Raw genomic sequence first — 18,713 nt, forward strand, 5'->3', positions numbered from 1 at the left:
TGGGCTGTTTTTGGGCTGGTTTTTGGCTATTTCGGGAGCTGTTTTCTGGCTGGTTTGGGGATGTTTCAGAGCTGGTTCAGGGCGAGTTTAAGGCTGGATTTTGGGGTGTTTCAGGGCCAGTTTTGGGCTGGTTTAGAGCCATTTTTGGGGCTGTTTCGGGGCCATTTTTGGGGCTGTTTCGGGGCCATTTTTGGGGCTGTTTCAGGGCCATTTTTGGGGCTGTTTCGGGGCCATTTTTGGGGTGCTTTGGGGCCATTTTTGGGGTGTTCGGGGCTGTTTTGCTCCCACCTTCCTGCCCAGGTCGAGCAGCCCGTCCTGCCCCTCCCCGATCTGGGGGGGCTTCGGGGGGCTCTGGGGGTCCCCCCCCCCCCCGGCCTCCATCACACCCGGGGGGCTGCGGGGCCAAAACTGCGCTGACCCCCCAAAAATGGGGTTGGGGGGTCCCAGTTTGGGGGGTCCCAGTTTGGGGATTCCCAGTTTGGGGATTCCCAGTTTGGGGGGGGTCCCAGTTTGGGGAGGGGTCCCAGTTTGGGCATTCCCAGTTTGGGGATTCCCAGTTTGGGGGGTCCCAGTTTGGGCATTCCCAGTTTGGAGATTCCCAGTTTCAGGGGATCCAATGTGGGGGAAGGTCCCATTTTTGGGGGGACTGTCCCATTTCTGGGGTCCCATTTTTGGGGGGGCTGTCCCATTTCTGGGGTCCCATTTTTGGGGGGGCTGTCCCATTTCAGTGATCCCATTTTTGGGGGGGCTGTCCCATTTCAGAGATCCCATTTTTGGGGGGACTGTCCCATTTCAGTGATCCCATTTTTGGGGGGCTGTCCCATTTCACTGATCCCATTTTTGGGGGACTGTCCCATTTCACTGATCCCATTTTTGGGGGGCTATCCCATTTCACTGATCCCATTTTTGGGGGGCCTGTCCCATTTCTGGGGTCCCATTTTTGGGGGGCTGTCCCATTTCTGGGGTCCCATTTTTGGGGGGCTGTCCCATTTCTGGGTTCCCATTTTTGGGGGGGCTGTCCCATTCCTGGGTTCCCATTTTTGGGGGGCTGTCCCATTTCTGGGTTCCCATTTTTGGGGGGGCTGTCCCATTTCACTGATCCCATTTTTGGGGGGCTGTCCCATTTCACTGATCCCATTTTTTGGGGGGACTGTCCCATTTCACTGATCCCATTTTTGGGGGGCTGTCCCATCTCAGTGATCCCATTTTTGGGGGGCTGTCCCATTTCAGTGATCCCATTTTTGGGGGGCTGTCCCATTTCACTGATCCCATTTTTGGGGGGCTGTCCCATTTCTGGGGTCCCATTTTTGGGGGGCTGTCCCATTTCACTGATCCCATTTTTGGGGGGACTGTCCCATTTCACTGATCCCATTTTTGGGGGGCTGTCCCATTTCACTGATCCCATTTTTGGGGGGCTGTCCCATTTCTGGGGTCCCATTTTTGGGGGGCTGTCCCATTTCTGGGGTCCCATTTTTGGGGGGCTGTCCCATTTCTGGGGTCCCATTTTTTGGGGGGGCTGTCCCATTTCACTGATCCCATTTTTGGGGGGCTGTCCCATTTCACTGATCCCATTTTTGGGGGGACTGTCCCATTTCACTGATCCCATTTTTGGGGGGCTGTCCCATTTCAGTGATCCCATTTTTGGGGGGGCTGTCCCATTTCAGGGGTCCCATTTTTGGGGGGCTGTCCCATTTCAGGGGTCCCATTTTTGGGGGACTGTCCCATTTCTGGGGTCCCCCCCCCCGCCCCCGGTGCGAACGGGGCGCCCCGCCGGCCTCAGGCCACGCCCACTGCGGGCTGGCCACGCCCACTGCGGGGTGACCACGCCCATTTCCAGGCTGGCCACGCCCCATTTCCGTGTTGGCCACGCCCCCTCGGCGCGCCCGCAGCGGCTGCCGCAGGGGCGGGGCCACGCCCACAGCGGACAGGCCACGCCCACAGCGCGATTGCGCACGCGCGCGGCCGCAGAGGCCACGCCCCACCAGACTGAGACCACGCCCACTCGGCCAGGCCACGCCCCCTCCGCCGCGCCCCGCGGGAATTTTGGGGGAAAATTCAGGGATTTGGGGGAAATTTCGGGATCTGGGGGGAAATTTCGGAGAAATTTTGGGGATTTGGGGGGAAATTTCGGGGAAATTTTGGGGATTTGGGGGAAATTTCGGGATTTGGGGGGAAATTTTGGGGATTTGGGGGGAAATTTCGGGGATCTGGGGGAAATTTCGGGATTTGGGGGGAAATTTTGGGATTTGGGGGGAAATTTTGGAGATTTTGGGGGAATTTTGGGGATTTGGGGGGAAATTTCGGGGATTTGGGGGGGCCCGGGGGATCCTGTGGGGTCTGGGGGGATTTGGGGGGCTGAGGGTGTCAGGGGAGTCTGGGGCAGATTTGGGGATTTTGGGGGTTTTGGGGCGATTTGGGGTGGGTTCGGGGAGGATTGGTGTTGTCTGGGACGGTTGTGGGCGGTTTGTGGGATTTGGGGATGGTTTGGGAGGATTTAGGGAGGTTTGGGGCACATTTGGGGCTATTTTGGGTGGGTTTCGGGAGGTTTGGGCGCATTGTTTTGACTGGATGTTTTGGGTGGATTTAGGAGGGTTTGGGGCAGATTTGGGGGTATTTTGGGCAGGTTCAGGGAGTTTTGGGCGGGTTCGGGGATGTTTGGGGTGGATTTAGGGAGGTTCGGGTGAATTTAGGAATATTTTGGGCGGGCTCGGGGCAGTTCTGGCGCTGTGGGCGTGGCTTGGCTTCAGACCACGCCCCCACCCGCGTGGCCACGCCCATCAACCAAGCCCCGCCCCTTTCCCTTCTCAGCCAATCCCCGCCCTCTCCCACAGCACAAGCCCCGCCTCCCTCCCCGCCCCTCCTCAGCCGTTACCGCTTGGCGGGCGCACCCCCTCCCACCCTGACCCCGCCCCGCGCTCCCATTGGCTCCCCCCGCTCCCGCGCCGCGCTCCCATTGGCCAAACCTCGCGGGGGGCGGGACCACCCTCCCAACTCGCCCCGCCATTGGCCGCGGCGCGGGGCCGAGTGGGCGCGCGGCGGTTTCGAGAGCGCGGGGGAAGATGGCGTCCCGTCCTGAGGCCGACGCCGCGGAGCTCCCGGGGCCGAGCTCGCGGCTCCCGCGGCTGCCGGCGGCCCAGGCCCGCCAGAAGCGGGCCCTGTCCGCGGGCCCGCCCGCGGGGCCTCCCCAGCAGGTGCGGAGCCCTCCCCGGGCGGTTCTCGCCGCCTCGGCCCGGCGCCGCCGCCGCCTGACGCCGTTTGTCCCCTGACAGAAACGATCGCGGACCGGGCTCGGGCCCGGAGGCGCCCGGGCCGCGCCCAAGGCCCCGCTCCGCACCGGCGGCCCCGCGGCGGCGGGGAAGAACGGTACCGGGCCATTGGGGCGGCGGCGGGGGCACTTAGTGGGGATTTGGGGCAGCTAAAGGGGATTTGAGGGGGATTTGGCAGATTGGGGGCAGCTAAAGGGGATTTAAGAGGGATTTGGCAGATTGGGGGCAGCTAAAGGGGATTTAATGGGGATTTAAGGGGGATTTGGCAGATTGGGGGCAGCTAAAGGGGATTTGAGGGGGTTTGGCAGATGGGGGGCAGCTAAAGGGGATTTAAGGGGGATTTAAGGGGGATTTAAGGGGGATTTAAGGGGGATTTGGCAGATTGGGGGCAGCTAAAGGGGATTTAAGGGGGATTTGGCAGATTGGGGGCAGCTAAAGGGGATTTAAGGGGGATTTGAGGGGGATTTAAGGGGGATTTGGCAGATTGGGGCAGCTAAAGGGGATTTAATGGGGATTTAAGGGGGATTTGCAGATTGGGGGCAGCTAAAGGGGATTTAAGGGGGATTTGGCAGATTGGGGGCAGTGAAAGGGCTTTTCAGGGATTTGCAGGGGGTTGGAGGGAACTGGGGGCAGCTAAAGGCCTTTTGGGGAATTTGAAGGGGATCTAGTGGCCTTTGGGGGAGTGAAAGGGGAGGTGGGGGATTTTAAGGGACGCTTGAGGCCTTTGGGGGTGTTTAAAGGGGATTTGGGGTCCTCGGAGCTTTGGGGACGTTTGGGAGCTTTTAAAGGAGGTTTCGGGGGCTCAGCGTGACCTGGGGGATCTCCAGGGGTTTAAACCTCCCCCAGTGTCCCCCCAATGTCCCTGTCCCCCCAGATGACCGTCGGAAGGCAGCATCAGTACCAGCTGCTCCTCAAGCCGGTGAGACCCGAGCCCCCCGCGGTGTCCCCAGGACCCCTCCCCAGTGTCCCCAAGCCTCCCCCAGTGTCCCCAAGTCCATCTCCCGTGCTCCAGGCTCCCCTTTGACGCCGCCAAGTTCCCCTCGGTGTCCCCAAACCCCTCCTAATGTCCCCAAAGCTTTCCCCATGTCCCCAAGCCCCTCCTGCTGTCTCCAAGGGCCAGCACCCCACGGCCCCAAGGCTCCCCATGATGTCCTTCCTCCCTTCCCGATGTCCCCAGAGGTCCCCCCACAATATCCCCAAGCCCTCCCCGATGTCCCCAACCACCCTGCCGTGTCCCCCAGGCTCTGCCACCAGCACGGCGGGCGCCAAGGGTCCCTCCAAGCGGCCTCCGTGGGACCTGCGGGGCCAGATCAGGGACCTGCAGGAGGCTCTGGAGCAGGGCCGGGAGCGCCTGCAGCTGCTGGAGAGAGAGAAACAGGAGCAGAGCCAACACCTGGAGCAGCTGCAGAGGGAGCTGGGCCAGAGGAAGAGCCAGGAGAGCAGCCTCTGCTCCAGGGTCAGGTGAGGAGCGTGCTAAAATGTGCCAAAATCCTGAAAATCTGCACCAAAATGCATCCACATCCCCCCGCTGAGGGAGCTGGGCGAGAGGGAGAGCAGCCTGTGCACCAGGGTTGGGTTAGAAAAGGAGCAAAATGTACCAAAATCCTGAAAATCTGCACCAAAATGCATCCACATCCCCCTGCTGAGGGAGCTGGGTGAGAGGGAGTGCAGCCTCTGCTCCAGGGTCAGGTGAGGAGCGTGCTAAAATGTGCCAAAATCCTGAAAATCTGCACCAAAATGTATCCACATCCTCCTGCTGAGGAGGCTGGGCGAGAGGGAGAGCAGCCTGTGCACCAGGGTTGGGTGAGAAAAGGAGCAAAATGTACCAAAATCCTGAAAATCTGCACCAAAATGTATCCACATCCCCCCGCTGAGGAGGCTGGGCGAGAGGGAGAGCAGCCTGTGCACCAGGGTCAGGTGAGGAGTGTGCCAAAATGTGCCAAAATCCTGAAAATCTGCACCAAAATGTATCCACATCCCCCTGCTGAGGGGGTTGGGCGAGAGGGAGAGCAGCCTGTGCACCAGGGTTGGGTGAGAAAAGGAGCAAAATGTACCAAAATCCTGAAAATCTGCACCAAAATGCATCCACATCCCCCTGCTGAGGGAGCTGGGCGAGAGGGAGAGCAGCCTGTGCACCAGGGTTGGGTTAGAAAAGGAGCAAAATGTACCAAAATCCTGAAAATCTGCACCAAAATGTATCCACATCCTCCTGCTGAGGGGACTGGGTGAGAGGGAGAGCAGCCTGTGCACCAGGGTTGGGTGAGAAAAGGAGCAAAATGTACCAAAATCCTGAAAATCTGCACCAAAATGCATCCACATCCCCCTGCTGAGGGAGCTGGGCGAGAGGGAGAGCAGCCTGTGCACCAGGGTTGGGTGAGGAATGAGCCACAATGTACCAAAATCCTGAAAAACTGCCTTAAAATCCACTTAAACTTCCCCCAAATCCATTCACATCCTGCTGCTGAGGGAGCTGGGCGAGAGGGAGAGCAGCCTCTGCACCAGGGTTGGGTTAGAAATGCACCAAAATCGTGAAAAAATGGCACCAAAATCCCTCCAAACTGCCTCAAAGTCCACCAAAAGCTGACCAAAATCCATCCAAACTGCCCCAAAATCCACTAAAACGTCCCCAAAATCCATAAAAACTGCCCCAAATCCCTTAAAGTCCTTCTCTGGAGGGAGCGGGAATGCTGAGAAAAAAAAAACCATAATCTGTTTAAAATCCCACTAAAGATCCCCTCTGACCTTTCTTAAAACCTTCCTAAAAAATTCCCAATTCGCCCCAAATCCTCAAAATGTGTTTTCCTAGACCATCTGAATATCCCATTAAAATTTCTGTAAAAGCCTCCTGGGATTCCCTCAAAGTCCCCCAGCCTATGCCAAATTCCCCCAGATTTGCCTTTGAAATTCAAGATGCCCAAAATTCCCTCAGAACTCTTCTGAAAATCCCTGCAATTTCCCCTTAGACCCACAAACCCCTCAAGATTCCCCTAGAATCCTTCAAAAACTTGCTGAAATTTCCCCGAATAGCCCCAAAATTCCCTCAAGCGTTTTGAAAATGCCTGAAATTTCCCCTAAAACCCCTCCAGATGCCCAAAATTCCCTCAGAACCCTTCTGAAAATCCCTGCAATTTCCCCTTAGACCCACAAACCCCTCAATATTTTCCTAGAATCCTTCTAAAACTTGCTGTAATTTCCCCAAATATCCCCAAAATTCCCTCAACTGTTTTGAAAATGCCTGAAATTTCCTTAAAACCCCTCCAGATCCCCAAAATTCCCTCAGAACCCTTCATAAAATCCCTGCAATTTCCCCTTAGAGCCACAAACCCCTCAGGATTCCCCTAGAATCCTTCAAAAACTTGCTGAAATTTCCCCGAATAGCCCCAAAATTCCCTCAACCGTTTTGAAAATCCCTGAAATTTCCCTAAAACCCCCTCCAGATCCCCAAAATTCCCTCAGAACCCTTCTGAAAATCCCTGCAATTTCCCCTTAGACCCACAAACCCCTCAGGATTCCTTCAGAATCCTTCTAAAACTTGCTGAAATTTCCCCGAATATCCCCAAAATTCCCTCAACCATTTTGAAAATCTCTGAAATTTCCCCAAAACCCCCTCCAGATCCCCAAAATTCCCTCAGAACCCTTCTGAAAATCCCTGCAATTTCCCCTTAGACCCACAAACCCCTCAAGATTCCCCTAGAATCCTTCTAAAACTTGCTGAAATTTCCCTGAATATCCCCAAAATTCCCTCAACCATTTTGAAAATCCCTGAAATTTCCCTAAAACCCCTCCAGATCCCCAAAATTCCCTCAGAACCCTTCTGAAAATCCCTGCAATTTCCCCTTAGAGGCACAAACCCCTCAGGATTCCCCTAGAATCCTTCTAAAACTTGCTGAAATTTCCCCGAATAGCCCCAAAATTCCCTCAAGCGTTTTGAAAATGCCTGAAATTTCCCCAAAACCCCTCCAGATGCCCAAAATTCCCTCAACCATTTTGAAAACGCCTGAAATTTCCCTAAAAACCCCTCCAGATGCCCAAAATTCCCTCAGAATCCTTCTGAAAATCCCTGCAATTTCCCCTTAGAGGCACAAACCCCTCAGGATTCCCCTAGAATCCTTCTAAAACTTGCTGAAATTTCCCCGAATAGCCCCAAAATTCCCTCAACCATTTTGAAAATGCCTGAAATTTCCCTAAAAACCCACTCCAGATCCCCAAAATTCCCTCAACCGTTTTGAAAATCCCTGAAATTTCCCTAAAACCCCTCCAGATGCCCAAAATTCCCTCAGAACCCTTCTGAAAATCCCTGCAATTTCCCCTTAGAGCCACAAACCCCTCAAGATTCCCCTAGAATCCTTCTAAAACTTGCTGAAATTTCCCCGAATAGCCCCAAAATTCCCTCAACATTTTGAAAATGCCTGAAATTTCCCCAAAACCCCTTGAGATCCCCAAAATTCCCTCAAGCATTTTGAAAATCCCTGAAATTTCCCTAAAAACCCCTCCAGATCCCTAAAATTCCCTCAACCGTTTTGAAAATCCCTGAAATTTCCCCAAAACCCCTCCAGATCCCCAAAATTCCCTCAGAACCCTTCTGAAAATCCCTGCAATTTCCCCTTAGACCCACAAACCCCTCAAGATTCCCCTAGAATCCTTCAAAAACTTGCTGAAATTTCCCCGAATATCCCCAAAATTCCCTCAACCATTTTGAAAATCCCTGAAATTTCCCCAAAACCCCTCCAGATCTCAAAATTCCCTCAGAACCCTTCTGAAAATCCCTGCAATTTCCCCTTAGACCCACAAACCCCTCAGGATTCCCCTAGAATCCTTCTAAAACTTGCTGAAATTTCCCCGAATAGCCCCAAAATTCCCTCAACCATTTTGAAAACGCCTGAAATTTCCCTAAAACCCCTCCAGATGCCCAAAATTCCCTCAGAACCCTTCTGAAAATCCCTGCAATTTCCCCTTAGAGGCACAAACCCCTCAGGATTCCCCTAGAATCCTTCTAAAACTTGCTGAAATTTCCCCGAATATCCCCAAAATTCCCTCAAGCGTTTTGAAAATGCCTGAAATTTCCCTAAAACCCCTCCAGATCCCCGAAATTCCCTCAAGCATTTTGAAAATGCCTGAAATTTCCCCAAAACCCGCTCCAGATGCCCAAAATTCCCTCAGAACCCTTCATAAAATCCCTGCAATTTCCCCTTAGACCCACAAACCCCTCAGGATTCCCCTAGAATCCTTCTAAAACTTGCTGAAATTTCCCCGAATATCCCCAAAATTCCCTCAACTGTTTTGAAAACGCCTGAAATTTCCCTAAAACCCACTCCAGATCCCTAAAATTCCCTCAGAACCCTTCAAATCCCTGCAATTTCCCCTTAGAGCCACAAACCCCTCAATATTTTCCTAGAATCCTTCTAAAACTTGCTGTAATTTCCCCAAATATCCCCAAAATTCCCTCAACATTTTGAAAATGCCTGAAATTTCCCCAAAACCCGCTCCAGATGCCCAAAATTCCCTCAGAACCCTTCTGAAAATCCCTGCAATTTCCCCTTAGACCCACAAACCCCTCAGGATTCCCCTAGAATCCTTCAAAAACTTGCTGAAATTTCCCCGAATAGCCCCAAAATTCCCTCAAGCGTTTTGAAAATGCCTGAAATTTCCCTAAAACCCCCTCCAGATCCCCAAAATTCCCTCAACTGTTTTGAAAATGCCTGAAATTTCCCCAAAACCCCTCCAGATGCCCAAAATTCCCTCAGAATCCTTCTGAAAATCCCTGCAATTTCCCCTTAGAGCCACAAACCCCTCAGGATTCCCCTAGAATCCTTCAAAAACTTGCTGAAATTTCCCCGAATATCCCCAAAATTCCCTCAACATTTTGAAAATCCCTGAAATTTTCCTAAAACCCCTCCAGATCCGCAAAATTCCCTCAGAACGCTTCTGAAAATCCCTGCAATTTCCCCTTAGACCCACAAACCCCTCAGGATTCCCCTAGAATCCTTCAAAAACTTGCTGAAATTTCCCCGAATATCCCCAAAATTCCCTCAAGCGTTTTGAAAATCCCTGAAATTTCCCCTCCAGATCCCCAAAATTCCCTCAGAACCCTCCAGAGATGCCCGAAGTGAACCCCGAATCCCCTCACGCTCTCCCGATCTCCCTCAGAACCCTCCCGAGCGTTCCGCGGAATTCCCGGAGCGCCGGCGCTCCCCTCAGCGCCTGTCCCCCATTCCCACGGGATTTTCCCGTTCCTTTGGGCAGCTCCCTGGAGGAAGAGCTGTCGCAGGTGAGGGAGAAGCTGGAGCAGAGCCAGAAGAAGGCGAAATCTCTGGAGGCGGAGGAGGAGCGGCTGAAGGCGCAGGAGGAGCAGCGGCGGCAGGAGCGCGACGAGGCCAGGGACAGGGCGCAGGCTCTGCTGCAGCAGCTGGAGAATGCTCAGGTGCGACCCACAATTCCTGAGGAATCCCTGGAAAACGGGACTTTGGAGCCCTTTAGTTGCTCTCTGATCTGGGATCCATTTTGGGGGCGGTTGGGAAATGGCGGGAAGCCGTGAGGGGGAAACGGAGCGCCGCAAAGGGCGGGAAAACGCACCTCGGCGCCAATTCGGACTTTTTGGCACCAAAAGCGCTCTGAAATACGAGGAAAATAAGAATTTTCACCAATTTAGCTGCCTCTCCTTCAAAATTCCCCAAGGGTTCCTGAAAGTGTGCAAAAAAACTGGGATTTTGCAGCTGTTTTGTTGCTCTCTGACCTAAAATCTGCCCAAAAAAATGCAGGAAATGTGGGGTTTGTGCCAATTCTGACATTCTTGGTGTCAAAATCCCTCAGGAGGAACCTCAAAACTTGGGAAAGATTGGGATTTTCAATACATCAGCTGTTTTGTTGCTCTCTGACCTAAAATCTGCCCAAAAAAATGCAGGAAATGTGGGGTTTGTGTGAATTCTGGCATTCTTGGTGTCGAAATCCCTCAGGAGGAACCTCAAAACTTGGGAAAGATTGGGATTTTCAATACATCAGCTGTTTTGTTGCTCTCTGACCTAAAATCTGCCCCAAAAAATGCAGGAAATGTGGGGTTTGTGCCAATTCTGGCATTCTTGGTGTCGAAATCCCTCAGGAGGAACCTCAAAACTTGGGAAAGATTGGGATTTTCAATACATCAGCTGTTTTGTTGCTCTCTGACCTAAAATCTGCCCCAAAAAATGCAGGAAATGTGGGGTTTGTGCCAATTCTGGCATTCTTGGTGTCGAAATCCCTCAGGAGGAACCTCAAAACTTGGGAAAGATTGGGATTTTCAATACATCAGCTGTTTTGTTGCTCTCTGACCTAAAATCTGCCCAAAAAAATGCAGGAAATGTGGGGTTTGTGCCAATTCTGGCATTCTTGGTGTCGAAATCCCTCAGGAGGAACCTCAAAACTTGGGAAAGATTGGGATTTTCAATACATCAGCTGTTTTGTTGCTCTCTGACCTAAAATCTGCCCAAAAAAATGCAGGAAATGTGGGGTTTGTGCCAATTCTGGCATTCTTGGTGTCGAAATCCCTCAGGAGGAACCTCAAAACTTGGGAAAGATTGGGATTTTCAATACATCAGCTGTTTTGTTGCTCTCTGACCTAAAATCTGCCCAAAAAAATGCAGGAAATGTGGGGTTTGTGCCAATTCTGGCATTCTTGGTGTCGAAATCCCTCAAGAGGAACCTCAAAACTTGGGAAAGATTGGGATTTTCAATACATCAGCTGTTTTGTTGCTCTCTGACCTAAAATCTGCCCAAAAAAATGCAGGAAATGTGGGGTTTGTGCCAATTCTGGCATTCTTGGTGTCGAAATCCCTCAGGAGGAACCTCAAAACTTGGGAAAGATTGGGATTTTCAATACATCAGCTGTTTTGTTGCTCTCTGACCTAAAATCTGCCCAAAAAAAATGCAGGAAATGTGGGGTTTGTGCCAATTCTGGCATTCTTGGTGTCGAAATCCCTCAGGAGGAACCTCAAAACTTGGGAAAGAGTGGGATTTTCAATACATCAGCTGTTTTGTTGCTCTCTGACCTAAAATCTGCCCCAAAAAATGCAGGAAATGTGGGGTTTGTGCCAATTCTGGCATTCTTGGTGTCGAAATCCCTCAGGAGGAACCTCAAAACTTGGGAAAGATTGGGATTTTCAATACATCAGCTGCTTTTACTGCCAAAATCCCTCAGGGGATTCTTCAAAATCCACAAAAAACCAGGAATTTGGAGATGTTTTGTTTCCCCACAGGCCCCAGAAAACAGCAGGAAATTGAGGGTTTGCAGCAATTCCGGCTTTTTGGTGTCAAAAATTCTTCAGAGAATCCTTCACAATGTGGGAAAAATGAGAATTTTCACCAATTCAGCTGCTTTGAAGTACCCTCAGGGTACTTCAAAATTCATGACAAATTGGGATTTTAGAGTACTCAGTTGCTCTGCAAGCTGAAGCCCAGCAGGGGTGCCAGAAAAAGGTGGAAAACTGAGGGGTTTGTGCCAATTCCGGAGTTTTTGGTGCCAAAATTCCTCAAGGGAGTGCCTCAAATTACAGGGAAAATAGCGAGAAATGGGAATTTTCACCAATTCAACTGATTTTGCACCCAAAACCCCTCAGGCTATTCCAAACGTGGAACAAAAAATGGCAATTTGAATAATTTTTACTGGGTTCCAACTCGAAAATCTGCTGGGGGGGAGGGTGCAAAAAAAACAAGGCATTGCATCAATTCTGGCGCAATCCCTCAGCAAACACCTCAAAAGGTGGGGATTTGCTCATTTTAACCTCAAATCCCTGGGGGAACACCCAGAAAACCTGCGAGGCATGAGGAGGAATGGGGTTTATTTTATTTTTTGGCCGGTTTCTCTCCCGAGCGCGAGGGGAACGAGGGCTTTGCATCAATTCCGGCGCAATCCCTCAGCAAACACCTCAAAAGGTGGGGATTTGCTCATTTTAACCTCAAATCCTTGGGGGAACACCCAGAAAACCTGCAAGGCATGAGGAAGAATCGTTTTTTTTTTTATTTTTTGGCCGGTTTCTCTCCCGAGCGCGAGGGGAATGAGGGCTTTGCATCAATTCCGGCGCAATCCCTCAGCAAACACCTCAAAAGATGGGGATTTGCTCATTTTAACCTCAAATCCCTGGGGGAACACCCAGAAAACCTGCAAGGCATGAGGAGGAATGGGGTTTTTTTTATTTTTTGGCCCTTTTCTCTCCCGAGCGTGAGGGGAACGAGGGCTTTGCATCAATTCCAGCGCAATCCCTCAGCAAACACCACAAAAGTTGGGGATTTGCTCATTTTAACCTCAAATCCCTTGGGGGAACACCCAGAAAACCTGCAAGGCATGAGGAGGAATGGGGTTTATTTTATGTTTTGGCCGGTTTCTCTCCCGAGCGTGAGGGGAACGAGGGCTTTGCATCAATTCTGGTGCAATCCCTCAGCAAACACCTCAAAAGTTGGGGATTTGCTCATTTTAACCTCAAATCCCTGGGGGAACACCCAGAAAACCTGCAAGGCATGAGGAAGAATCGTTTTTTTTTTTATTTTTTGGCCGGTTTCTCTCCCGAGCGCGAGGGGAATGAGGGCTTTGCATCAATTCCGGCGCAATCCCTCAGCAAACACCTCAAAAGATGGGGATTTGCTCATTTTAACCTCAAATCCCTTGGGGGAACACCCAGAAAACCTGCAAGGCATGAGGAGGAATGGGTTTATTTTATTTTTTGGCTAGTTTCTCTCCCGAGCATGAGGGGAAGGGGAATGAGGGCTTTGCATCAATTCCGGCGCAATCCCTCAGCAAACACCTCAAAAGTTGGGGATTTGCTCATTTTAACCTCAAATCCCTGGGGGAACACCCAGAAAACCTGCAAGGTATGAGGAGGAATGGGGTTTATTTTATTTTTTGGCCGGTTTCTCTCCCGAGCGTGAGGGGAACGAGGGCTTTGCATCTATTCCGGCGCAATCCCTCAGCAAACACCTCAAAAGGTGGGGATTTGCTCATTTTAACCTCAAATCCCTGGGGGAACACCCAGAAAACCTGCAAGGTATGAGGAGGAATGGTTTTTTTTTTTATTTTTTGGCCGGTTTCTCTCTCGAGCGTGAGGGGAATGAGGGCTTTGCATCAATTCCGGCGCAATCCCTCAGCAAACACCTCAAAAGGTGGAGATTTGCTCATTTTAACCTCAAATCCTTGGGGGAACACTCAGAAAACCTGCAAGGCATGAGGAGGAATGGGGTTTATTTTATGTTTTGGCCGGTTTCTCTCCCGAGCGCGACGGGAATGAGGGCTTTGCATCAATTCTGGTGCAATCCCTTAGAAAACATCTCAAAAGATGGGGATTTGCTCATTTTAACCTCAAATCCCTGGGGGAACACCCAGAAAACCTGCAAGGCATGAGGAGGAATGGGGTTTTTTTTTATTTTTTGTCCGGTTTCTCTCCTGAGCGTGAGGGGAACGAGGGCTTTGCATCAATTCCGGCGCAATCCCTCAGCAAACACCTCAAAAGATGGGGATTTGCTCATTTTAACCTCAAATCCCTGGGGGAACACCCAGAAAACCTGCAAGGCATGAGGAGGAATGGGGTTTTTTCTTTTTTTGGCTGGTTTCTCTCCCGAGCGTGAGGGGAACGAGGGCTTTGCATCAATTCCGCCGCAATCCCTTAGAAAACACCTCAAAAGATGGGGATTTGCTCATTTTAACCTCAAATCCTTGGGGGAACACCCAGAAAACCTGCAAGGCATGAGGAGGAATGGGTTTATTTTATGTTTTGGCCGGTTTCTCTCCGGAGCGCGAGGGGAACGAGGGCTTTTCATCAATTCCGACGCAATCCCTCAGCAAACACCTCAAAAGATGGGGATTTGCTCATTTTAACCTCAAATCCCTTGGGGGAACACCCAGAAAACCTGCGAGGCATGAGGAGGAATGTGTTTATTTTATATTTTGGCCGGTTTCTCTCCCCAGCATGAGGGGAACGAGGGCTTTGCATCAATTCCGGCGCAATCCCTCAGCAAACACCTCAAAAGATGGGGATTTGCTCATTTTAACCTCAAATCCCTGGGGGAACACCCAGAAAACCTGCAAGGTATGAGGAGGAATGGGTTTTTTTTTTTTATTTTTTGGCTAGTTTCTCTCCTGAGCATGAGGGGAACGAGGGCTTTGCATCAATTCCGGCGCAATCCCTCAGCAAACACCTCAAAAGATGGGGATTTGCTCATTTTAACCTCAAATCCCTGGGGGGACACCCAGAAAACCTGCAAGACATGAGGAGGAATGGGGTTTTTTCTTTTTTTGGCCGGTTTCTCTCCCGAGCATGAGGGGAATGAGGGCTTTGCATCAATTCTGGTGCAATCCCTTAGAAAACACCTCAAAAGGTGGGGATTTGCTCATTTTAACCTCAAATCCCTTGGGGAACACCCAGAAAACCTGCAAGGCATGAGGAGGAATGGGGTTTTGTTTTATTTTTTGGCCGGTTTCTCTCCCGAGCACGAGGGGAATGAGGACTTTGCATCAATTCCAGCGCAATCCCTCAGAAAACACCTGAAAAGGTGGGGATTTGCTCATTTTAACCTCAAATCCCTGGGGGAACACCCAGAAAACCTGCGAGGCATGAGGAGGAATGGGGGTTTATTTTATGTTTTGGCCGGTTTCTCTCCCGAGCGCGAGGGGAACGAGGGCTTTGCATCAATTCCAGCGCAATCCCTTAGAAAACACCTCAAAAGATGGGGATTTGCTCATTTTACCCTCAAATCCCTGGGGGAACACCCAGAAAACCTGCAAGACATGAGGAGGAATGGGGTTTATTTTATGTTTTGGCCGGTTTCTCTCCCGAGCGCGAGGGGAACGAGGGGTTCTGAGGGCTGTGCTTTCCCGCTGCAGGCGCAGCTGCAGGAGCTGCAGGCGCAGCTGCAGGAGCTGCAGGCGCTGCGGGAGCTGGAGGAGTCGCAGCGGATCCTGCTGGCCCAGCGGGAGCAGCATATCCACCTGCTGGAGATGGAGCGGCGCCGCCTGCACAACGACATCCTGGAGCTCCGGGTGCGTGTGGTGAAATTTTTATTTTAACTCGCGCTTCCAAAGAAAAACTCTTCAGGCTTTTGCTGTTCGGTCTCGAGGCAGTTTATTGGCAATTATCTAACAGATTATTTTCTTGGACTGAGGCTGTTTGATCAGCAGCTCAGGTTGAGGCACACACACACCCTGACATCCTCTCTGTCTGCTGTCTTCTTCTTCTCCCCCCACCCAGGGCTGCTGTTATCTTTTATATGATATATTATGTATTACATGTTTATAGTTTTCCCCTAAAACCTTACTACCTATATTACAAACTGTTTTTTTACTCTAAACCTATCCCATTTTTTTTGCTTTCCCAGGGGAACACCCATGAGTTCCATGCCTCAATCCCATTTTTTTTGCTTTCCCAGGGGAACACCCATGAGTTCCACGCCTCAATCCCATTTTTTTTGCTTTCCCAGGGGAACACCCATGAGTTCCACGCCTCAATCCCATTTTTTTTTGTTTTCCCAGGGTATCACCCATGAATTCCACGCCTCAATCCCATTTTTTGGTTTTCCTGTGGGATCACCCATGAGTTCCACGCCTCAATCCCATTTTTTTTGGTTTTCCCAGGGGAACACCCATGAGTTCCATGCCTCAATCCCAAAATTTTTTTGTTTTCCCAGGGGAACACCCATGAGTTCCATGCCTCAATCCCATTTTTTTTGGTTTTCCTGTGGGATCACCCATGAGTTCCATGCCTCAATCCCATTTTTTTTGTTTTCCCAGGGGAACCCCCATGAGTTCCATGCCTCAATCCCAAAATTTTTTTGTTTTCCCAGGGGAACACCCATGAGTTCCATGCCTCAATCCCATTTTTTTTGGTTTTCCTGTGGGATCACCCATGAGTTCCATGCCTCAATCCCAAAATTTTTTTGTTTTCCCAGGGGAACACCCATGAGTTACATGCCTCAATCCCATTTCTTTGTTTTCCCAGGGGAACATCCAAGAATTTATTGCCTAAATCCCAAAATTTTTTAGTTTTCCCAGGGGAACACCCATGAGTTCCACGCCTCAATCCCATTTTTTTGTTTTCCCAGGGGAACACCCATGAGTTCCATGCCTCAATCTCATTTTTTTTTGGTTTTCCTGTGGGATCACCCATGAGTTCCATGCCTCAATCCCATTTTTTTGCTTTCCCAGGGGAACATCCATGAATTTATTGCCTAAATCTTAAAATTTTTTTGTTTTCCCAGGGGACCACCCATGAGTTCCACGCCTGAATCCCATTTTTTTTTGGTTTTCCCAGGGGAGCCCCCATGAGTTCCACGCCTCAATCCCATTTTTTTTGCTTTTCCAGGGGAACACCCATGAGTTCCATGCCTCAATCCCATTTTTTGGTTTTCCTGTGGGATCACCCATGAATTCCACGCCTCAATCCCATTTTTTTTGCTTTCCCAGGGTATCACCCATGAATTCCACGCCTCAATCCCATTTTTTTTTGCTTTCCCAGTGGAACACCCATGAATTCCACGCCTCAATCCCATTTTTTTTGCTTTTCCAGGGGATCACCCATGAATTCCACGCCTCAATCCCATTTTTTTTGCTTTTCCAGGGGAACATCCGTGTGTTCTGCCGCGTGCGGCCGCTGCTGCCCGAGGAGCGGGAGCGCCAGCGGGGTTTGCCCCACCTGCACTTTCCCCCTCAGGACACCCGCAGCCTCGTGCTCACCCGGCCCGACGACGTGAGTGCTCCAAATCCTCACTTTTCTCCTCAAATCCACCCTCAAAACTGGCCTTTGTCACACAAACATCCCCGAGTTCCCAAAAATTCCTTTTCTCCCCCGTCAAAAATGGCTTTTTCCCCTCAAAAATGCCTGATTTCCCACAAATTTCTGCTTTTCCCTCTCAAAAATGGCCGTTCTTTTGTTCAAAAATGGCATTTTTCCCTCAAAAATCCCTCGTTTCCCAAAAATGCTTTTTTTTCCCCTCTCAGAAATGGCCTTTTTCCCTCAAAAATCCCTCATTTCCCAAAAATGCTTTTTTTCCCCTCTCAGAAATGGCATTTTTCCCTCAAAACTCCCTCATTTCCCAAAAATGCTTTTTTTTCCCCTCTCAGAAATGGCATTTTTCCCTCAAAATTCCCTCATTTCCCAAAAATGCTTTTTTTCCCCCTCTCAGAAATGGCATTTTTCCCTCAAAAATCCCTCATTTCCCAAAAATGCCTTTTTTTCCCCTCTCAGAAATGGCATTTTTCCCTCAAAAATCCCTCATTTCCCAAAAATGCTTTTTTTTCCCCCTCTCAGAAATGGCCTTTTTCCCTCAAAAATCCCTCATTTCCCAAAAATGCTTTTTTTTCCCCTCTCAGAAATGGCATTTTTCCCTCAAAATTCCCTCATTTCCCAAAAATGCTTTTTTTTCCCCTCTCAGAAATGGCCTTTTTCCCTCAAAATTCCCTCATTTCCCAAAAATACTTTTTTTTCCCCTCTCAGAAATGGCATTTTTCCCTCAAAAATCCCTCATTTCCCAAAAATGCTTTTTTTTCCCCTCTCAGAAATGGCATTTTTCCCTCAAAAATCCCTCATTTCCCAAAAATGCTTTTTTTCCCCCCTCTCAGAAATGGCCTTTTTCCCTCAAAAATCCCTCATTTCCCAAAAATGCTTTTTTTCCCCCCTCAGAAATGGCATTTTTCCCTCAAAATTCCCTCATTTCCCAAAAATGCTTTTTTTTCCCCCTCTCAGAAATGGCATTTTTCCCTCAAAAATCCCTCGCTTCCCAAAAATGCTTTTTTTTTCCCTCTCAGAAATGGCATTTTTCCCTCAAAATTCCCTCGTTTCCCAAAAATGCTTTTTTTCCCCCTCTCAGAAATGGCATTTTTCCCTCAAAATTCCCTCATTTCCCAAAAATGCTTTTTTTTCCCCTCTCAGAAATGGCCTTTTTCCCTCAAAAATCCCTTATTTCCCAAAAATGCCTCTTTTCCTCCTCTCAAAAATGGGCTTTTTCCTTCAAAAAGTCCAGATTTCCCATAAATTCCTTTTTTCTGCCTTTAGAAATGGCCTTTTTCCCTTTAAAATCCCTAATTTCCCAAGAATTCCTTTCGCCTCCCTCCAAAACGGCCTTTTCCCCTCAAAAATTCCTATTTACAAAAACGCTTTTTTTCCCTCTCAGGAATTGGCTTTTTCCTCTCAAAATTGGCGTTTTTCCCTCGAAAATCCTTGATTTTCCAAAAATGCCTTTTTTCCCCCTCTCAAAAAAGGCCTTTTTCCCTAGAAGTCCTTTTTCCCCCCTAAAAACTGCCTTAATTCCCTCAAAAATGGCATTTTCCCCTCAAAAATACCTATTTCCAAAAAATGTCCTTTTTTCTTCTTAGAAAACAATGGGTTTTTTTCCAAAATGTCTATTTTTTCCCTCAAAAATGGTTTATTCTCCATCAGAAATGTCTTTTCACCTCAAAAATTGACCTTTTCTTCCTCTGAATCAAGTTCTTCTTTT

General features: G+C 49.8%; 1 protein-coding gene across 1 annotated transcript in view; it reads left to right on the forward strand.

Moving 5' to 3' along the window:
• The first annotated feature begins 3,059 nt into the window (after positions 1-3,059).
• The window catches only part of KIFC1 (kinesin family member C1), a 35,292-nt gene continuing 19,638 nt past the window's right edge, over positions 3,060-18,713 (forward strand). Inside the window, exons 1-7 of the mRNA XM_077788921.1 lie at positions 3,060-3,191; positions 3,270-3,363; positions 4,141-4,185; positions 4,508-4,727; positions 9,510-9,687; positions 15,109-15,264; positions 16,838-16,966. Of these exons, the coding sequence (XP_077645047.1) occupies positions 3,060-3,191; positions 3,270-3,363; positions 4,141-4,185; positions 4,508-4,727; positions 9,510-9,687; positions 15,109-15,264; positions 16,838-16,966 (954 nt within the window). The remainder of the gene's footprint in view (positions 3,192-3,269; positions 3,364-4,140; positions 4,186-4,507; positions 4,728-9,509; positions 9,688-15,108; positions 15,265-16,837; positions 16,967-18,713) is intronic.

The sequence above is a fragment of the Lonchura striata genome, chromosome 29 (genome assembly GCF_046129695.1).
Source record: "Lonchura striata isolate bLonStr1 chromosome 29, bLonStr1.mat, whole genome shotgun sequence".
Taxonomy (NCBI): Eukaryota; Metazoa; Chordata; class Aves; order Passeriformes; family Estrildidae; genus Lonchura; species Lonchura striata.